This window comes from Oryctolagus cuniculus, chromosome 12 (genome assembly GCF_051225735.1).
Source record: "Oryctolagus cuniculus isolate XC-2025 breed Fujian yellow rabbit chromosome 12, ASM5122573v1, whole genome shotgun sequence".
Taxonomy (NCBI): domain Eukaryota; kingdom Metazoa; phylum Chordata; class Mammalia; order Lagomorpha; family Leporidae; genus Oryctolagus; species Oryctolagus cuniculus.
In genome coordinates this window covers 40,592,893-40,613,636 of record NC_142878.1, presented here as the reverse complement: position 1 = coordinate 40,613,636, position 20,744 = coordinate 40,592,893, and the positions used below count along the sequence as shown (strand labels likewise).

The following is a 20,744-nucleotide window of genomic DNA, read 5'->3' as shown; positions in this document are numbered from 1 at the left end:
TTACAAAGAGGCAGGGGCAGAGAGAGAATGAGAAAGAGAGTGAGAGAGGTCTTCCATCTGCTGGTTTACTCCTCAGATGGCCACAATGGTTGGGGCTGTGCTGATCCGAAGCCAGAGCTTCTTTCAGGTCTCCCACGAGGTACAGGGGCCCAAGGACTTGGGCCATCTTCTACTGCCTTCCTAGGCCATAGCAGAGAGCTGAATTGGAAGTGGAACAGCCAGGGCTTGAACCGGCATCCATATGGGATGGCAGCATTGCAGGCGGCAGCTTTACCTGCTACGCCCAATGTAGGCCCCAGTTTACATGGTTTTATAGAGATATAAACTTACAAAAGTGGAGATAATGGAAAAGGAAACAACAGAAACAGAAATTTCTATGTGAGAACCAAAAAAGAGGGGAGAAATAAAAAATTTAGGAGATTGTGAAAATTCATTTCTAAGCTACAAATTTAGAAAAATTAAGTCACTTAATTGGTAGTACTAGAGGAAGAAATAGGGGAAAATGGGAAATCTGGTTGAAAGCTCCAAAAGCAGCCAAATCTTTATATTTCTGCTTCCCCAGCAAACAACAGAGGTCTGTTCTCTGGAGGTAAATTGAATTTTCTGGCCCAGGTGATGACACCGGGCCTAACTGAAGTGAAGAGTAACGTACTGAAACCATGCACACAGCATGATGAGTACTCCCACTTCACCACTCAGTTCCAAGGCTGCCTGCTGTTCACATATGACTTGAAAGGTTTTCTGTGGGTAATCAGACTGGCACAAGGGGAAGGACCTTAAGATACTTCATCAGACACTTGCCAAACTAATTGACTCCTTTACAAGATCAATCAATAATGAAGCCCAGGGGTGGGCATTTGGTGCAATGTTTAAGCTCATCCTTGGGACACCAGGGTTCAACTCCAGCCTCCACCTCTAATTCCAGCTTCCTGCTAATGTGTACCCTGCAAGGCAGCAGGTGATGGCTTAAGTACTTGGGGGCCTGCCACCCATGGGGAAGGAATCAGACTGAGGTCCTTGCTCCTGGCTTTAGCCTGGCCCAGCCTTGGGAAGTTGTCAGGGAGTAACAAGTAGATGGAAGATTTCTGTCTATGGCTTTCTTACCAAAAGGAATGAATGAATGAGGCAAAGCCTACAATTAATAATCTCCCCTCAGATGCTTAGAGCATCAGTCTGCTTTTTTTTTCACTCTTAAGTATGATCAGACAACCAAGGATTCCTAGACTTCTGAGGGAAGCCCTGTTAAAATACACTAAACAGCAACAAAAACAAATAAAAAAATCAAAGACTAAGCCTCTGAAGCTAGTAAGATTATTTTCTATAGAAAATAATTTTAGAATCTCTTTCTGAGCTGTTGCAGTTTGTAACACCAGCATCGCATGTCAGTTTGAGTCTCAGCTGCCTCACTTCCAATCTAGCTCCCTGATAATGGGCCTGAGAAAGCAGCAGAAGAGACAATCCAAGGTCTTGATCCCTGCCACCCATGTGCGAGACCAGGATGGACCTCCTGGCTTCAGCCTGGCCCCGCCCTGGCTGTTGTGGCCATCTGGGGAATGAATCAGTGCATAGAAAATCTCGCAGTTGCTCTACCTTTTAAATAAATAAATGTGTTTTTTTTTTTTTTAAAGATTTATTTATTTCTTTGAAAGTCAGTGTTAGAGAGGACAGAGGGGGAGAGAGAAAGAGACAGAGACAAAGACAGAGATCTTCCATCTGCTGGTTTTACTCCCTAAATGACAGAAATGGTTAGAGCTGGGCCAGGCCAAGGTCAGGAGCTTAATCAGGGTCCCCCACGTAGGTGTAGAGGCCCAAGCACTTGAGCCATCTTCCACTGCCTTCCCAGGCGCATTAGCAGGAAGCTGGATCGGAAGTGGAATGGCTGGGACTCATATGGGATGCCAGTGTTGAGGTGGCAACTTAACCTGCTATATCAATGCCAGCCCCATAAATAAATCTTAAAAAAAAAAAATCCCTTTTTGTTGATTTGAAGGCCCCTCAATGCCAGTGTGTCTGCAGCTTCAAGGAAGGAAACCTAAGATTTCCAACAGTCATAAGATGGTACCAAAAAACTCTCTACCACAGAGCAGAGAACTGCTGACAGCTACGGAAACCACAAGCTGATAAATATATACGTAAATGCATTGGTTTCTTTTGAAAAGCAAGGGTTTCTTTTATACACCTTTAACTCATCTTCTTATAAAACAAACAAAAGTACTTGGTTATCCACTTATAAACCACGATTCTTTTTTTTTTTTTTTGACAGGCAGAGTGGACAGTGAGAGAGAGAGACAGAGAGAAAGGTCTTCCTTTTGCCGTTGGTTCACCCTCCAATGGCCGCCACGGCCGGCGCGCTGCGGCCGGTGCACCGCGCTGATCCGATGGCAGGAGCCAGGAGCCAGGCGCTTTTCCTGGTCTCCCATGGGGTGCAGGGCCCAAGCACCTGGGCCATCCTCCACTGCACTCCCTGGCCACAGCAGAGAGCTGGCCTGGAAGAGGGGCAACCGGGACAGAATCCGGCGCCCCGACCGGGACTAGAACCCGGTGTGCTGGCGCCGCAAGGCGGAGGATTAGCCTAGTGAGCCGCGGCGCCGGTAAACCACGATTCTTAAAGTTCCTAATTTCTGGGGTTGGTGCAGCAGGTTAACATACCGCTTTGTGATGTCAGCACCCCATATCAGAGCACTGGATTGAGTCCTGACATTCCCACTTCTGATCTAACTTCCTGCTAATGTGTCCAGTAGGGCAGAAGATAGTCCAAGTTATTTGGGTCCGTGCCACCTACATGAGAGACCCGAATGGAGTCCAGAGGCCCAAGGACCTGGGCCATCTTCTACTGCTTTCCCAGGCCATAGCAGAGAGCTGGAGCAGAAGTGGAGCAGCTCGAACTCAAACCGTTGCCCACATGGGATGCCAGCACTGCAGGTGGCGGCTTTACCTGCTATGCCACAGCGCTGGCCCCCCTATATTAGACTGTCTTTAACATCAGAAACTCATTATCTCTGAATAGCCATTAAAAATAGGATTATTAGTGAGATGATAAGGCTTACTATATCTCATTTTTGTTATTTTTCACCTTAAATATAGAAAAAAAGAAATCCTCTGGTGTAACCTAACCAAGAGGATCATTCTTCTATGAACTGCTATTCCTGGAGTCCATAATACCTCCTAAAAGCTGAGAAAAAGAAGATAAAGAACTCTGAGGACTATGGAACTCCACTGCTTACTTTTAACATTCAGGATTTTATTAAATATATTTACAATCAATGTCTAGAGATTCAAAAATGCTGGTACCAAAGTCATAGCTGATATGGAGCAAACTATGAAAAAAAGTTCTGAATAATAAAATTACAAAGAGAAATATGTGAGTGGAACATACTTAAAATAATTCGATTCTAAAATATTAAGTCAACTCATCTATTTCTATGCATGGCAACCAAGTACAGATTAGAAAACTATGCAGAAGATGTATGCTAAGTTTAGCAAAAAATGGATTAAAGAAGACACATTTTAAAAGATACCTTTATTCTGTCACCGAACTGGTATTTCTTTATGACCATTTCCTGCAACTGGCAAAAGTCTCCATTCAACTCTACTCCATAAAGTTGCATTGCTGAGCTGTAAAGATAACCCTAAAATAAGACAGATTGTGATGCAAATCAATTCACATTTAATTGGGGATTTATTTCTACTTAAATTTAAAAATCTGAACTTTAAAAAAATCATTCAATAAAGTAAAAATAAATGAAAGATAAAAACCATCTTGCAGTTTATGAAAAACAACCTCAGAACTTAAAAAGATTCTGATCAAGGCTTTGTAGTATATTAATTCCCATTATGTAGTTAAATTTTTTAAAAAAAGGTTTATTTTCATCTTTTTGAAAGGCAGAGTCACACACTACACACACACACATACACATGCACACAGAGTGACAGAGGGAGAGGGAGAGGGAGAAAAAGAGAGAGAAAGAGAGAGAGAGAGAGAGAGAATCTTCCATTTACTCTTTTACTCCCCAATGCCTGCAATAGCTGGAGTTGGGCCAGGCTAAAGTCAGGAGCCCAGAACTTCATCAGGGTCTCTCACGTTGGTGTCAGGGGCCCATGCATTTTAACAAAACATCATTTACTGCTACCCAGGATTCATCAGTAGGAAGACGGACTGGAAGCAGAGTAGCTGGGACTCAAACTGGGACCCGGATATGGGGTGCAGGTGATTAACCTGCTGTGCCACACTGCTTGCCTCCGGTCATAACAAAAGATTGACTTCTTATTTTTCCTGATAGAACTGGGTAAGTTGGAAATGAGAAAAATGGCTATGTATAGATTCTCTAATATTCAACTTGCGTAATTTCTTGGGAATTTACAGTATGAGAAAGCAAGAAATGAGTTAACTTGTGGGAAATATAATGGAAAATTACATGCCATCTGATGGCAGGAGAAGGCTTGAGGTATGCATTGTTTGTTTAGGGAAGTTAGTCTACTATCTGGCAATTGGCTGATGATAAGCAACTAATGGGTTAGTAAGGATAATTAAGAATTAACTGGGGTTGGCGCTGTGGCGCAGCAGGTTAAAGCCTGAGCCTGCAGCACTGGCATCCCATATGGATGCTGGTTTGAGTCCCAGCTGCTCCTCTTCTGATCCAGCTCTCTGCTTATGGCCTGGGAAAGCAGTGGAAGATGGCTCAAGTCCTTGGGCCCCTGCACCCGCGTGGGAGACCCGGAAAAACTCCTGGTTCCTGGCTTCAGATCACCTCAGCTATGGCCGTTAATGGTCATTTGGGGAGTGAACCCCAAATGGCTCTACCTCTCTCTGTAACTCTGTCTTTCAAATAAATAAAAAATAATTCTTTAAAAAAATTAACTATATATACTTATTTATCTATTTTTGGTTGCAAGAAAAAATAATTTAGAAGGAAAGGTCAAATCATTTTCTAAAGATTTTTTTTTAACATTTTTTAACATTTTAGTGATCTTCAAATTTATTTATTTATTTGAAAGTCAGGGTTACACAGAGAGAGGAGAGGCAAAGAGGTCAGTCTTCCATCCGCTGGTTCATTCCCCAAATGGCCACAATGGCTGGAGCTGTGCTGATCTGAAGCAAGGAGCCAGGAGTCTCTTCCGGGTGTGGGGGCCCAAGGACTTGGGCCATCTTCTACTGCTTTCCCAGGCCATGGCAGAGAGCTGGATCAGAAGTGGAACAGCCAGGACTCAAACTGGCGCCCATATGGGATGCCGGAACTGTAGGCAGTGGCTTTATAGGCTATGCCACAGCACCAGCCCTGAAGATAATTTTCTATCAATCTACATGAAAATCAAAATTGTATCTATAGCGGCCAGTATCATGGTATAGTGGGTAAAGCCACCACCTGGAATGCCAACATCCAACATGGGCGTGAGTTTATGTCCCAGCTGCTCTACCTCTGATCCAGCTCACTGCTAATGGCCTAGGAAAAGCAGCAAAAGATGGCCCAAGTGTTTGGGCTCCTGCTGCCCAAGTGGGAGACTCAGAGTAAGCTCCTGGCTCTTGGGTTCAGTCTGGCCCAGCTCTGGACCTTGTGGCCATTTGGGGAGTGAACTAGAAGATGGTAGATCTTTCTTTCTGTAATTCTGACTTTCAAATAAATAAATAGATAAATAAATAAATATTTTTAAAAATTTTGTATATAACCCACTGTGGATCTTTAGAATATATCTAAGGGTACATATGTAGGCATTTAAAAAAATTAATGACTCAATCAGTGACATAATATGGAGAACTAAGACATCGTATTCAAGTTTATCAACACTGATGCTATATCTGCATAGCCACATTTAGCCATTTTAGCTTTACACTTTTCTAAAAATCAGAAAATTGAGTAGAATAGACAAAATGTGGTAAAAATCATCATCTCTAGTGTTTTCCAAACAAAAATTATCTGAAAAACTACATTTTCTATTATTGCTATCTTTCCTAATCATAAAATTAAAGTTTTAATAGTGAAAAATAAATGAAGCATTAAAGAGTTACCTGTTTCTGTCTAAAGCAGGAAAGATACTGAGAACTGATAGTGCCTATTTCTGGCATGAGGCGCTACTGCTGTTGGCCATATGTTTGAAGATGTCTACTAATCACAACCAGAATCCAGATTCAGTTTTTGACAAAATCATTTGAGGACATTAGAAATCCTCATGATTAAAATAAACAGATATAGGGGCCAGCATCCCATATGGGCACCGGGTTCTAGTCCCGGTTGCCCCTCTTCCAGTCCAGCTCTCTGCTGTGGCCCGAGAAGGCAGTGGAGGATGGCCCAAGTGCTTGGGCCCCTGCACCTGCATGGGAGACCAGGAGGAAGCACCTGGCTCCTGGCTTTGGACCAGCGCACTGCCGGCCATAGTGGCCATTTGGTGGGGGGAGGGTATGAACCAACGGAAGGAAGACCTTTCTCACTGTCTCTCTCTCTCACTGTCTATAACTCTACTCGTCAAAACAAAACAAAACAAAACAAAAAACAAACAAACAAAAACAGATATAAAGAAGCCACATGGAAGTGATGTTTCAGAAACCAGCATACACATTCAAACTCTGAACGGCAGAAAATCAGGGCAGGATGTGTCCCTGGAGACATGATTCACAGGTCTGAGGTGTTAAATGACTTGCTTATCGCCACACAGCTATTTCCCTGGTCAAGTAAACTTGTCAGCTTTGTAAACGCTCTTACCAAAACTCAGCACACTATTTTAGAACAGTACAAAGAAAAAGGAGGGGTTAGAAAGCAGAAGTGATGAACAGAACAGTCAAGTGTTATGAAAGTTCCATGGTTCTATTTTGTTTATTTCTTCATTTGGGTTGCCAGAGACAAACCAGTAAAGAAAATCAGACCCTGGCTTTTGAAACTCCAAAGCCAATGATTAATGATTATCATCAATGGAATGTAGGTACCTGCCTCTGCTATGTTATATTAATCTTATTATTCTGTTACATTAATAAATGAAGCCAAGCTGTCACCTTGCATGGTGGCAGGCAAAGCTGTTGCTAGCAGGAGTAGAAAGTATTTTCCATATGTTGGGTATGTCTGCAAGCTGGACTTTACCCCATAAAGGACTGTGCCAAGCCTGGAGCCGACGTCCACCAAGATCTTTCCTGAGAGATCAGGGAGTACATGATGATAAATGAACTTCAATTCCATGAGGGAGAAGGAGTGAGAAATAAATCCTGGAGAATCAGAAAAGAGTGAACATCAAGCTATACTTGAGTACTAACAATGGCATCCTATACTTCTCATTCTTCCTATATTTTTAAAGTATATTTCACATTTTTTCCTTAATCAATGAAAGCTAATCAGAGTTGATTTAGAAAAAAATTAGTGTGATAAATTTGTAGTCATCCATTCTGAGCTGTATCAGAGAAGTACAAATATTCAATCTCTGGCATTTAAAAGGCCTCCAGGAATAGCTATTCCAATGACTATCCCTATCTCTGTGCCCCTGACTGTGTTCCTAATGGTTTTCCCCATCCTCTTCTCCATGGGACTTGTTGCTGCCTGGGGTGGCTTCCTATCTGCTGTAATACTTGACTTCCACCTTACACCAGAGTGAACCTTAGAACCACCCCATACTGCTGCGAAGAACATGAACTACTAAACACATGACCACTTCTGGAGTTGTGTGATGTGGCAGCACTGACCAACCACGACTGTGTTCTGGAGTGCAAGGTTAAGACATTCCCACGACTCGCTCTTATTTCTTAGTTTAACTGCTACCATTTCTAGCTTCCTAGTCTATCTTATCTTTTCCATCTAATTCCTGCGATGAAATATCTGGGATAGCTTGAGTCTGGTTTTCTTCTGATAGGGAGGTAATCAAAGACTTACTGCTTTATGTTTTAAATTATATAACAGTCAGGAACCAATAGACAGTGGCAAAGAAAATAGAAGCAGGCAGGTTAGTCCTCTAGAAGAGAATAAAAGGGGTCAACAGGCCTCAAAAGTAATCCTTGGGAGGTGGGCTTGACTATTCCAGTCCTTCTCTTCAGGACCTACATCCTCACTACCTTCTTTCCCTTATGAGCTGCATCTTCTCTGGGCTACAGAGTCACCATTAGTGTGCTGTAGCTGGACAAAACCTTTGTTATATGGGTAGGGGTGGGTCCTTCCTGGTAATACTGTTTCAGTCATGAAAGTTATCTGGGCTAGCCTGGGTACCCTGTCATTATTTACCACCTGAAAACACAGCTCTTCTAAAAATCTCTAAAACTCAGCTATCTGTTTTGGTGTTACGGTTATAATCTACTTTTTAGTTTTTCCTCTATTGTTCTGTCCAAGTTTTTTTTTTTTTTCTATGAGTTTAATTTACCTCAAAGGGATTATTCTAAGTGTTATCTAGAAGTAGAATCTTAAATCTATAAATCACAGAAGTTTAATCCCAAATTATAACACTGGCACAATATATTTGTGTTAGCAACATACTCCAAACTTAGTAGTAGTTAACTTCAGAGAATAATATTCAATGTAAACACAAGATTACTACTGACCTGGAGGCCTAGCCCACTCTAAGCAACAACTGTGCATTTAAGTGGGCAGGGAAACGAAGGTTAAAGCAACAGTCTAGAAAACAATATTCAGCTTGAACAATGACTATATTAACAGAAGAGTGAACATATTAGCAGCATTGAGTCAGCGTCATTTCCTGCTTGGTGCTGCGCCTGAGGGGCAGAGGTGCAGGATGCTTCTGTAGCTAGAGAGGTTCTGTTATGTGTCAGGGATGCTTCATTGGTCAAAACATAGCCTGAATAAACTCTTCCGCATGATAATCTGCCTCTGGCCTCTGAGTCCATGCCTTCCTAATTATATCTGATCACTATATGATTTCTTAAAGTAAATTTTTTTAATAGGGGGAACATTTTGGACCCCTTGGAAGTCAAGTCATTGTAACTTATCAGTATGTGGTTTACATATCAATCTCTGTTGAGTATGTAGAGTATGAGTCACTTCTCCTGTATTTAATCAGTCTGATTAGTTTCTGAACCTAAAGAGCCACCTCTGATTATACAGCTTCTAGATGTGAAAAACTGTTTGGGCATGTGTCCTAGGGGACATTAAGTGGCTTAGTGTTCCTAGACAATGTTTCTATTTAGTCTCTCTGACTGCAATAGGTGGTAATGGCCATGCTGCAGGCTGGCCTTTTGCTTTCCAAAAACAATGAATGGCTTAGTCAAAAATTTGCACTGTCATGAGACATAAGAAAAACTACACATAAAGACACAGTATTTGCACACTTGAGTGCCCACCTAAAGGTGCTGTCTGGTGTGAGCCACACACTGTACAGTAGTTTCTGCTCATTTTTCCTTTCTCACATAATGAATCAATAAAGTCATCATCATAAAGGAATGCATCAACGTGAACCGTGGGTTGTGGCTGCTCCAATATCTGGTGGAGAGAGAGACATCAAAAGAAATAAAGTACAAAGAAATCTTTTTATTGCTAAGTAAGGCAAAACATCAGTGGTTCATATGCTGAAATTCTGAGAGCAATAACAAGGCACACAAAGTTTGGATTATTTTAAGCTGGCAACTCTAACCTTACATTTCATTTCTGAGACACTACCAACCTTTTATGTGACCTGGCATGATGCAAAACAGTATGAAAAAGATAAAAAAAATTTTAGTTGAAAATAATAATGGAGACCATCTTGTCCATCTTAAGTAGTACACTTTACAAAGAAATGGATACAGAGAGAGTTCTAGTCAGGAAGGGGGGTAAAAGCTGACTTTAAGACCAGGTCTTTTGAGTCCTACTTGTCAGTGTCTTACCATCAAAATACCTACAAGTAATCCTTATCCAGAAAGCAAAGTCTTCCAAACAACAAAAATGTTATTAAACCTTCATGCTTTTATTAATACTGGGGGTACATAATGTATAGCAAGAGGCTATAAAGAAAAAAAAAAAGTCTGATTCCTTTTACCTTAACTGTAATACAAAATCCTGCTTGGATATCTAAAAACTTTATCTACATACATGCACAAGAAAACTCTGTAAGTATATAAAAATCAGGTATGGATATACACAAGGATAAGGAAATTGAGGAAGATAAAAAAACAGTTTAACTTGTTATGAAAGAAGATTGTACCAATTATTAACATATGATGAACACTTATCCCCCTTTTTTTATATTGTGGCATATCATGACACCGATAAAATTATTTTACTAAGAACATTCAAACCGTATTAGAAATATTTCTCTCTATTTTCATACTATCAGTTATTTTCCTCCTTTGAGAATCCACTCTGAATGACTGGCTACTTACGAAGATTTGCTAAGTGTTCACAATGTGCATTGTACTATTAAGAACGTCTGGATTTAATTCCTCTACTCAGTTACAGGCTGAAAAACCACAAAGAGGATTCTTGTTTTCAATTAGTAGGTAAAGAAGAGAATATTATTTTTATTATTAACCTTGCTTAAAAAACACTATTTGTGGGGCCAGCCCTGTGGCGTAGTAGGTAGGGACACCACTGGAAGTGCTGGCATCCGAAATGGGCACCTGTGCAAGTTCCGGCTATTTCACTTTCAATCCAGCTCCCTGCTAATGCACCTAGGAAAGCAGCAGAACAAGGTCCAAGTCTTTGGGCCCTTGCTCCTGCGTGGAGCAAGGAAGTTCCTGGCTCCTGGCTTTGGATCGGCCTAGCTCCGGCCGTTGCAGCCATTTGGGGAGTCAACCAGGAGAATAGAAGATTTCCATCTCTCTTTCTCTCTCTGTTAACTCAGCCTTTCAAATAAATAAATAAATCGTAAAAAAAAAAAAATTTACATACATATATATATATATAAACCAAAAAAAAACCCAATGTTCATAGCATATGTCTCCTTAAGGGCTGATTTTGAATAAGTTTACGTGAAGTGGTTGTCTAGAGAAAAAAAATAAAAACCACTTCCACAAATAAAGCAGAAAATAAGCCAAAAACCTGGTATACAAAAGCAGAAAGAAACAAGATGAACCTAATCTTGGTAAGAGTATGGGAAATGGAACAGCAAAGAGAAAACCAGGACAATGAAATACACAGATTGTTGGCCTTTGTTGGACCTGGAAAATTTTTGAACTTTTTCTTTTTTTGAGACAGAGGGGACTGGCATTGTGGCATAGTGGGTAAAGCTGCCACTTGCAATGTCAGCATCCACTGTTGATCCAGCACCTTGCTAACTGCCTGGGAAGTGCAGCAGCAGGTGGCCCAAGTGCTTGGGCCCCCGTACTCATGTGGGAGACCTGGATGAAGCTCTGGCTCCTGGCTTTGGCCCTGCTCCAGCCCTGGCTGTTGTAGCTACCCATGGAGTGAACCAGCAGATGGAAGATCTCTGTCTCTCCCTCTCAGTGACTCTGAGTTTCAAATAAATAAACAAATCTTCTAAATAAATACATAAATAAATGATGTGAGATTCAGAGAGGAATTGAGAAAGCGAGACTGGTTCATTCATCAAATTGACAGCTGGACTGGGCCAGGAACAAGGAGCCAGGAACTTGATCCAGGTCTATGTGGGCGGCAGAAATCCAACGACTCAAGTCCTCACCTATGATTCCAAGGGTCTACAGTTTCAGGAAGCTGGACTAGGGAGCCACAGCTGGGACTCAAACCCAGGCATTCTGATGTAGGACACTGGTATCTTAACTGGTGTCTTAATCGCCAGATCGAGTGTCTGCTCCCAGTTTTTGATTTCTGAGTGAGTAGCAAATAGGGTGCTTAAAAAAAAAATTGCTGAATGACTAGTACTGAGAGGTTGAAGGGGTTGAGGACTCAAAAGAATCGGGGACGTGGCTGAAGCACTAAATGAGAAATTGTTTAAAGCTGAAGTTGGGACTTGACTGGAGAGGCTGTGTGGGTAGAGAACAACAGGAACATAGGAGTAACCTGATTCAACTGAATGCATTTACTTTTTGAAGGGCTCGCTGTTCCGAGGAAAGCACGGTGCCCGGAGGTAAGCAATTCCGAAGGTCTTCTGCTATGCTTTTCAATATAATGTCGTTATTCTCTAGAGTGAACTCGTCAAAGTCTCCTGAAAAAGAAGAAAAGCAAGGAGTTGCTCTTACAGTTCTCATGACAATGGATATCTTTTCCATTAGGTGGCATCGTTTATAATAATATACCTTTTAACCTATGACAAATTCAGGTCCTAACATAAATTCTATTTTAAAATACTGAGTTTTTCCTTTTTCCAAACTGCCCATCAAATAAAAGGCACTTTAAAAAATCTAGCATTTTAACTATTTTTAAAATTTTTACTTAATTTTCATACAAGAATAGCACTGTCATTAGTTTTTTCGAAAGAGAACATCAGAGAGGGAGGGAGGGAGAGGGAGAGGGAAAGGAGGAGGAGGGAGGGAGGGAGGGAGAAAGGGGGGGGAAGAGAGAGAGGGAAGGAGGGGGAAAGGGGGGGAGAGAGAGAGAGAAGGAGGGAGGAAAAGAGAGATCTTCCATCCTCAAGTTCACTTCCCAAACGGCCCCAAGTCAGGGCTAGGCCAGGCCAAAGCCACGTGCCAGGAATGCAATCTGGGTCTCCTAGAAGGGTGGCAAGGGCTCAATCACTTGAGCCATCATCTGCTCCCTTCCCTGGGACATTAGCAGGGAGCTGAATTAGAAGTGGAGTAGCTGGGATTCAAACACACTACGATATGGCATCACAAGTGACAACTTAACTTGCTGTACCAACACTATTCCCTTTCTTTTTTTTAATTTTATTTTATTTTATTTTATTTTATTTTATTTTATTTTATTTTATTTTATTTTATTTTATTTTATTTTATTTTGACAGGCAGGAGTGGACAGTGAGAGAGAGACAGAGAGAAAGGTCTTCCTTTGCCGTTGGTTCACCCTCCAATGGCTGCTGCGGCCGGCGCGCTGCAACCAGCGCACCGCACCGATCCGATGGCAGGAGCCAGGTACTTCTCCTGGTCTCCCATGGGGTGCAGGGCCCAAGGACTTGGGCCATCCTCCACTGCACTCCCTGGCCACAGCAGAGAGCTGGCCTGGAAGAGGGGCAACCGGGACAGAATCCGGTGCCCCAACTGGGACTAGAACTGGTGTGCCGGCGCCGCAAGGCGGAGGATTAGTCTAGTGAGCCGCGGTGCCGGCCACTATTCCCTTTCATTAGTTTCTTTTTTTTTTTCAATCTTTGGTTATTTTTTTTTTTTTTTTTTTTTTGACAGGCAGAGTGGACAGTGAGAGAGAGAGACAGAGAGAAAGGTCTTCCTTTTGCCGTTGGTTCACCCTCCAATGGCCGCCGCGGCCAGCGCGCTGCGGCCGGCGCACCGCGCTGATCCGATGGCAGGAGCCAGGTATTTTTCCTGGTCTCCCATGGGGTGCAGGGCCCAAGCACCTGGGCCATCCTCCACTGCACTCCCTGGCCACAGCAGAGGGCTGGCCTGGAAGAGGGGCAACCGGGACAGAATCCGGCGCCCCGACCGGGACTAGAACCCGGTGTGCCGGCGCCGCTAGGCGGAGGATTAGCCTAGTGAGCTGCGGCGCCGGCCAATCTTTGGTTATTTCTAATAAATTCTTGGTCTCCTTCTTAAACATAAAATGATTTATTGTTCAGAATGATATATTCATGTCACAAGTAACATCTGAAATTTGGATGTTTTACAGAAAATAAATGTTTAACTAATATGACACCCTTGTTAGGAAGACAAAGCAAGACACATTTACAGATTAGGAAACCGAGGCTTGAATTCCAAAGTTGCAAAGCAGGCTGCACAAGGATTTAACTGCTGCCTGGCAAATGGACTCCTCTTTTTCATTACACCACTCTGTGTCCCTACTCAGATTCTTTCTCTGCCTAACTTCCCTTTGAACAACAGCAGTTAACACCCAGACTTACTATTTGGCTCTCTGAACTCAACTGGGAAGACCTGTCAGCTCTCTTTTCTCTCCTCACATATTTAGTATAATATTCTAAGCTAGTGCTTCAAATCATTTCTAAAACAAACATAAATCATAGAAAAATAAAAATACTACTCAGATGCATTCCAAATTGTTTTAGGTAGAACTTAAACAGCGTCTTTGATGTAGTCCACCACCCCCCCACTAGGTTTTTTTCATTGTATTTCTAAAATCTAATTAATTTTCCCAAGGTGCTAATTAGTACCTAGTGTCTGCTTAGTTTCCCTCCACCGGTTGACTCTATGGGAGCTTTCATGCCTCAAATTTAATTTTTTAAAAAAGATTTATTTATTTGAAAGACAGTTACAGGCCGGCGCCGCGGCTCACTAGGCTAATCCTCCGCCTAGCAGCGCCGGCACACCGGGTTCTAGTCCCGGTCGGGGCGCCGGATTCTGTCCCGGTTGCCCCTCTTCCAGGCCAGCTCTCTGCTGTGGCCAGGGAGTGCAGTGGAGGATGGCCCAGGTGCTTGGGCCCTGCACCCCATGGGAGACCAGGAAAAATACCTGGCTCCTGCCATCGGATCAGCGCGGTGCACCGGCCACAGTGCGCCGGCCGCGGCGGCCATTGGAGGGTGAACCAACGGCAAAGGAAGACCTTTCTCTCTGTCTCTCTCTCTCACTGTCCACTCTGCTTGTCAAAAAATTAAAAAAAAAAAAAAAAGAAAGACAGTTACAGAGAGAGGTCGAGACAGGGACAGAGAGAGATCTTCTATCAACTGGTTCACTCCCCAAATGGCCACAACAGCCAGAGCTGAGCCAATCTGAAGCCAGGAGCCAGGAACTTCTTTTCCAGGACTCCCACACAGGTGCAGGGGCCCAAGAACTCAGACCATCCTCTGCTGCTTTCCCAGGCACATTAGTAGGGAGATGGATCAGAAGTGGAGCAACCGGGAATTGAACGGAACCCCATTTGGGATGTTGGCGCCGTGGGCTGGGGCTTTATCCCGCTGTGCCATAGTGCCAGCCCATCAAATTTAATTTTAAAATACTACTCACAATAGTGGTTCTTGGCAAGTTCTCTCAATCTATAAGTGGTATAAATTAAAGGAGTCAACAAAAATCCCATATTATTTGGCCGGCGCTGTGGCACAGTAGGCTAATCCTCCACCTGTGGCACTGGCATCCCATATGAGCACCTGGATGCTACTCTTCTGATCTGGCTCTCTGCAATGGCCTGGGAAAGCAGAAGATCGCACAATCATTTGAGCCCCCGCACCTGTGTGGGAGACATGGAAGAAACTCCTGGCTCCTGGCTTTAGATCGGCACAGCTCCAACTGTTGTGGCCATTTGGGGAGTGAACCAGTGGAAGGAAGACCTTTCTCTCTGTCTCTCCCTCTCACCGTCTGTAACTCTATCTCTCAAATAAATAAATAAAATATTTTTTAAAAATCCCATTTTAGGGGCCAGCACTGTAACACAGAAGGTTAAGCCTCTGCCTCTGATGCTGGCATCCCATATGGGTGCCAGTTCGAGACTCAGCTCTTTCACTTCTGATCCAACTCCCTGTAATGCGCCTAGGAAAGCAGCAGAGGATGGTCTTAGTTCTTGGGTCCCTGCACCCATGTGGGAGACCCAGAAACAGCTTCAGGCTCTTGGCTTTGGCCTTGCCCAGCCCCAGCAGTTATGGACATTTGGGGAGTGAACCAGAGGATGAAGATCTCTCTCATTTTGTCTCTCCTCCTCTCTCTGTAACTTTGCCTTTCAAATAAATGAAAAATAAACCTCAAAAATAAAGATCTCATTATAGTAAGATGAAATATTTCAGGGCCTAACTTCTTTGGATTTAATTCTGTAACATATACAGCTATATCAATAAAACAGTCTTCATACAGGCTTGAGTTAGAAAATACAAGAAGATTCTTGGCGTGGAAAGGGTACTTGGATCACGAACTCTTAGCTAATGGTGTTCAGCCTTTAATACACTCAAGTACAGGAATTCTTCCTCAGTCTGAGCCAGAAGCTGCTTCTCTGTAACATTAACTCATATTTTTTCAATTTCAGCCTAAGAGGTATCATCATGTTTAATGTTATATATTTCCTGAATGAGCTCTAAAGCACGCTCAGCTTTGTACAGTACTTTCCAAACACAGAAATGCTAACAGTACCACCTTTTTTCACAACAAAAAGGGAAGCTGAAGGATGGCCTACTTGCCCAGGTCATGCTGGTCAGAGAACGCAGGTCTATCTGAACGGCGAACTCTGCCACACAGCCTCTCTGGAGTGCAAAGACGATGGCTAGGAACAGCTCACCCATCACCACCTTATTCATCTCTTCTCCCCAGCTCTAGCTATGGTTCTTCATATGGTGTGGTCATCACATCCTTTGCCATCTGGCTGGCTGCTGCTATCTTCTATCTTCTGGACTTCCTTAACAGTCCCTTTTAATATGGCCTTGGACTGGACAAAGTTTGGCAATCTAATTCTCTAATATATTACTTGAGCTCTGCTATCATTTTATAGCTTTCTAGAATTCCAACTGCTATTAAATTGGATTATTTTTTCTTTTTTTAAGATTTATTTTATTTATTTGAAAGCCAGAGTTAGAGAGAGGAGAGGCAGAGAGAGAGAGAGAGAGAGAGAGAGAGAGAGGTCTTCCATCTGCTGGTTCATTCCCCAGATGGCCGCAACAGCTGGAGCTGGGCTGATCCAAAGCCAGGAGCTTCTGGGTCTCCCACATTGGTGCAGGGGCCCAAGGACTTGGGCCATCTTCTACTGCTTTCTCAGGCCGTAGGAGAGAGCTGGATTGGAAGAGGAGCAGCCGGGACTAGAACTGGCACCCAAATGGGATGCCAGCACTTCAGGCCAGGGCTTTAACCTGCTGCGCGACAGTGCTGGCCCCAATATAGGATTCTGATAGAGATGGAAGGGATAGTGGTGGCAGTGGAGGCCCAAATGTCTTAACCATGTGTAAAAATCTAGAAAGCTGGAGGAAGGAAGGATGACAATGGCTGTAAACTCCGACCTATCATTGGGGCTTTCCAGCCAGCTCCCCAGTTACCTATTTCTCTGGGAGTCAATCTGTCAGTTGATGTGAGCACCATCAGTCAAATGAGAGACCCTATGACATTGTGTATTAAATCATTTGGTCATCAAGAAAAACCTTCAATAAATGAAGACTGCATTCCTTTTATCTCAAGGATAATGAGTGAAAAAGCAAAGTCTTAACTTTGTATCCCTTATCCTAGACAACAAACTCTGAGTCAACCACATTCAAGGGTAAAAAGAGATTCTTTTTAAAGATCTACTTATTTATTTGAAAGGCAGTTACAGAGAAAGAGAGGGAGAGAGAGACATCATCTACCCACTGGTTCACTCCCCAAATGGCTATGATGGCCTGGGCTGGGCTAGCCTGAAGCCAGGAGCCAGGAACTTTATCTGGGTCACCCACATGGGTGACCCAATACAGTGAGCTGTATTGGAAGTGGAGCAGCCTGGGAATCGAACCAACGCCCATATGGGATACTGGAACTGCACGCAGCGGCTTTACCCACTGGGCCACAGTGCTGGCCCCAAAAAGGATTCTTTACCCTGATTCTAGCTAACAGGGTCCAAATATGAGCTTTATGCAGTCAACAAATGGCCAATCTTCTATCATGTATGCATAATATCTATAGTTTTCTAGGAAGCGGTTAAGAGGTGTTCACTGAGTATTTTATGTAAGGCACCATGCTACATGCTCTACGTGCACTCTCTTTTAGTCCCGAAACCATTTCTAATGAGTTATTACTATTATTGTTTACATTTTGGGCTCCAGAGTCTGTTACCAAACACTAATTAATGTGGTAGGCATTGTGGGACAACAGGATTAAGCCACCACTCGGGATGCTCACAGTCCATATCGGAGTGACTAGTCCTACCTTTGCTTCCTGCTAGGCAACAGATGATAGCCTAAGTACTTGGGTCCCTGCCACCCACATAAGAAACCAGAATAGAATTCCTGGCTCTTGGCTTTGGCCTGTTTCATCCACAGCTGTTTTGGGCATGATGGGAGTGAACAAGTAAATGGAGGATTTCTTTCTCTGTTGCTCTCCCTTTCAAACACATACACTCAAAACAAAACAAAACAAAATTACACTGAAGACTAGTAAGAGAAAGGTTAAGAATCATTCAGTTAATGGACTGGTATTATGGTGTAGCAGGTAAAGCTGCTGCCTGTGGCACTGGCATCCCATATGGGCACTGGTTTGTGTCCTGGCTGTTCCACCTCCCACCTAGCTCCCTGCTAATGGCCTGAGAAAAAGCAGCAAAAGATGGTCCAAGTGTTTGGGTCCTGCCACCAACTCAGATGAAGCTACTGGCTCCTGGCTTCGGCCTTGCCTATAATTAGTTGTTGTGACCTCTTGGGAGAGAACCAGCAATGGAAGATCAAACTCTCTCTTTCAAATAATCGCAACTTTTTAATAAAAAGATTTATTTATTTATTTGAGGCAGAGTTACAGACAAAAGAGGGAGAGACAAAGAGAAAGAGGTCTTTCACCTGCTGGTTCACTCCCCAAATGGCTGCAACTGCTGGAACTGGGCCCATCTGAAGTCAGGAACTTTTTCCAGGTCTCCCTCAGGGGCCATTTTCCACTACTTTCTCGGGCCATTAGGAGGGAGCTGGACCCAAAATGAAGCAACCAGGACTCAAACTGGCACCCCATGGGATGCTGGCACTCTGGGCATAGGCTTAACTTACTATGCCACAGCGCTGGTTCCATATAGTTGTAATTTTGAAAAGTTGAGACAAGCAGCTAACATTCTTCCACACATCTGTATCTCTGATCATTTCCTTACTATAAATCCTTAGACATGAAAGTGCTTAAACATTTTAAAGGCTTCTGCTATCTGCAAGTTTCTTTGCTGAAATATTATACTAAGTTACTTTAGACAAAGTATGTAAAAATGTCTCACCAAATCCTTACAACATTGAACAATATCATAAAAACAAACTTAGTTGTCTTAATCTGTATGCATTTAATTACAACTGAGGATGAACATCTTTTAACATGCATAATAGGGGGCAGGTATGGTGGGAAGAATCATTATGTTCCTAAAGTTGTAATTATGAAATCTATGAAGTTTGTATTCCTTAAATGGAAGGTTTCTGGGGAAAAAAAATCATCAAAACTTTAAGAGACATTGTCAAATTCAGTATTTGACAGCCATCATTAGATTCCAATTATTCTTCTACCCCCCTCCAAAAAAAAAAAAAACAAACCATGCATAACAGCTATTTTAGAATGTATGGTCATGTTGCTTGGAAAAAGATTAGAGAAAAGCACTAATCAGTTGCCTAAGGACACTAAAGTTTTTCTCAAATTAAATACAAGCAGTAGGTAGGAAGCAAAGAGAGAAAGAAGAGCTTTTCTACAGGGCAACTTTTTTTTTTAACGTATGTATATATGTATTTATTTATTTGAAAGCCATAGTTAGAAGGAGAGGCAGAGAGAGAGAGAGAGATCTTCCATCTGCTGGTTCACTCCCCAAATGGCTGCAACAGCCAGGGCTGGGCCAGGCCAAGGTCAGGACCCAGAAGCTTCTTCCAGGTCTCCCACATGGGTACAGGGACCCAAGGACTTGGACCATCTTTCCTTGCTTTCCCATGCTCATTAGCAGGGAGCTGGATCAGAAATGTGGAGTAGCCAGGACCTGAACTGAAGAAGGACAACATTTGTTGTTGTTGTTGTTAAGATTTATTTATTTGAGAGGCAGAGTTAGAGAGAGGGAGGGTGTAGGAGAGCTGGGCCAATTTGAAGCCAGGAGTTTCTTCCAAGTCTCCCATGTGGGTACAGTGGCCCAAGCACTTGGGCTATCTGCTGCTGTTTTCCCAGGCACATTAGCAGGGAGCTGGATCGGAAGTGGAGCTGCTAGGACATGAACAGGTGTCCGTATATGAAGCCAGCATTGCAGGCTGGCCACAACATATTTCTTTAAAAATTTCCTACTTCGGAGCTGTTGTTGTGATGCAGTGTGTGAAGTCACTACCTATGATGCCAACATACTATACAAACCCTACTTTCAGTCCCAGCCACTCTACTTCCAATTCAGCTCCCTGCTAATGCACATGAGGAGGCAGCAGCAGATGGCCCACGTACTTTAGACCAGGATGGAGTTCCTGGCTCCTGGCTTCAGCCTGGCACGGCCCTGACCATGGTGGCCGTTTGGGGAATGAACCAGCAGATGGGAGAGCTCCATTTCTCCTTCTCCCTGTAACTCTGCATTTCAAATAAAATAAATAAATGTTAAAAAATCCTTCTTAAAGTTGGCATTTGCTGTAACAGTTAAACTGATTTTCAGGATGTTCTCAACCCATATCTGAATGATTGGGTTCAAGTCCTGGCTCTGCTGCTAATTCCCGCTTCCTGCTATTATGCACCATGGGAGGTAGCAAATGATGGCTCTAGTAGCTGGGTCATTGTCTTGTATGTGGGAGACCTGGATTGAATTCTGAACTCCTGGCTTTGGTCTGGCCCAGCCCTGGCTCCTACCTGCATCTGGGGAGTCATGGAATATCTAAAATTAGTTTCACGAGGCAGGCTTGGGGCATCCACATCACATATCGGAGCCACAGTCTGTGTCCTGGTTGCTCTGCTTCTGATCTAAAACTTCCTGTTAATGTGTTCTGGGAGGCAGTAGATGATGGCTCAAGAGGGCCCCAGACACCCACGTGGGAGACCCAGATAGAGGTCTTATTCCTGCCTTGTGCTTGGCTCAGCCTTGGCTGTTACAGGCATTTGGGGAAAAAACAGCAGATTGAAGATCTCTCTCTTTTGTTCACTCAAGGAGATGAAAAAATGTTACCATTAAAAAATCTTTCCTACTCATATTTAATTATAAATATGGGAAAAGTCACCAAAG

General features: G+C 43.1%; 1 protein-coding gene across 19 annotated transcripts in view; it reads right to left on the bottom strand.

Annotated features, from left to right (window-relative positions):
* Positions 1-20,744, bottom strand: part of LOC100355643 (uncharacterized) — a 65,930-nt gene that overhangs the window by 36,477 nt on the left and 8,709 nt on the right. For 7 of the 19 annotated variants that reach the window (XR_016217876.1, XM_089309771.1, XM_089309774.1 and 4 more), the window contains 4 exons: positions 11,900-12,021; positions 9,263-9,401; positions 7,068-7,189; positions 3,519-3,629 (listed from right to left, as the gene is read on the bottom strand). Coding sequence is in view for 10 of the 19 variants with exons in the window: in XM_089309771.1 (XP_089165897.1) it covers positions 3,519-3,629; positions 7,068-7,189; positions 9,263-9,401; positions 11,900-12,021 (494 nt within the window). In the remaining 9 variants the exon portion in view is untranslated. Of the gene's footprint in view, positions 1-3,518; positions 3,630-6,982; positions 7,190-9,262; positions 9,402-11,899; positions 12,022-20,744 lie in introns of all 19 variants that reach the window. The other 12 variants (XR_016217884.1, XR_016217882.1, XR_016217883.1 and 9 more) reach the window with 5 other exon arrangements.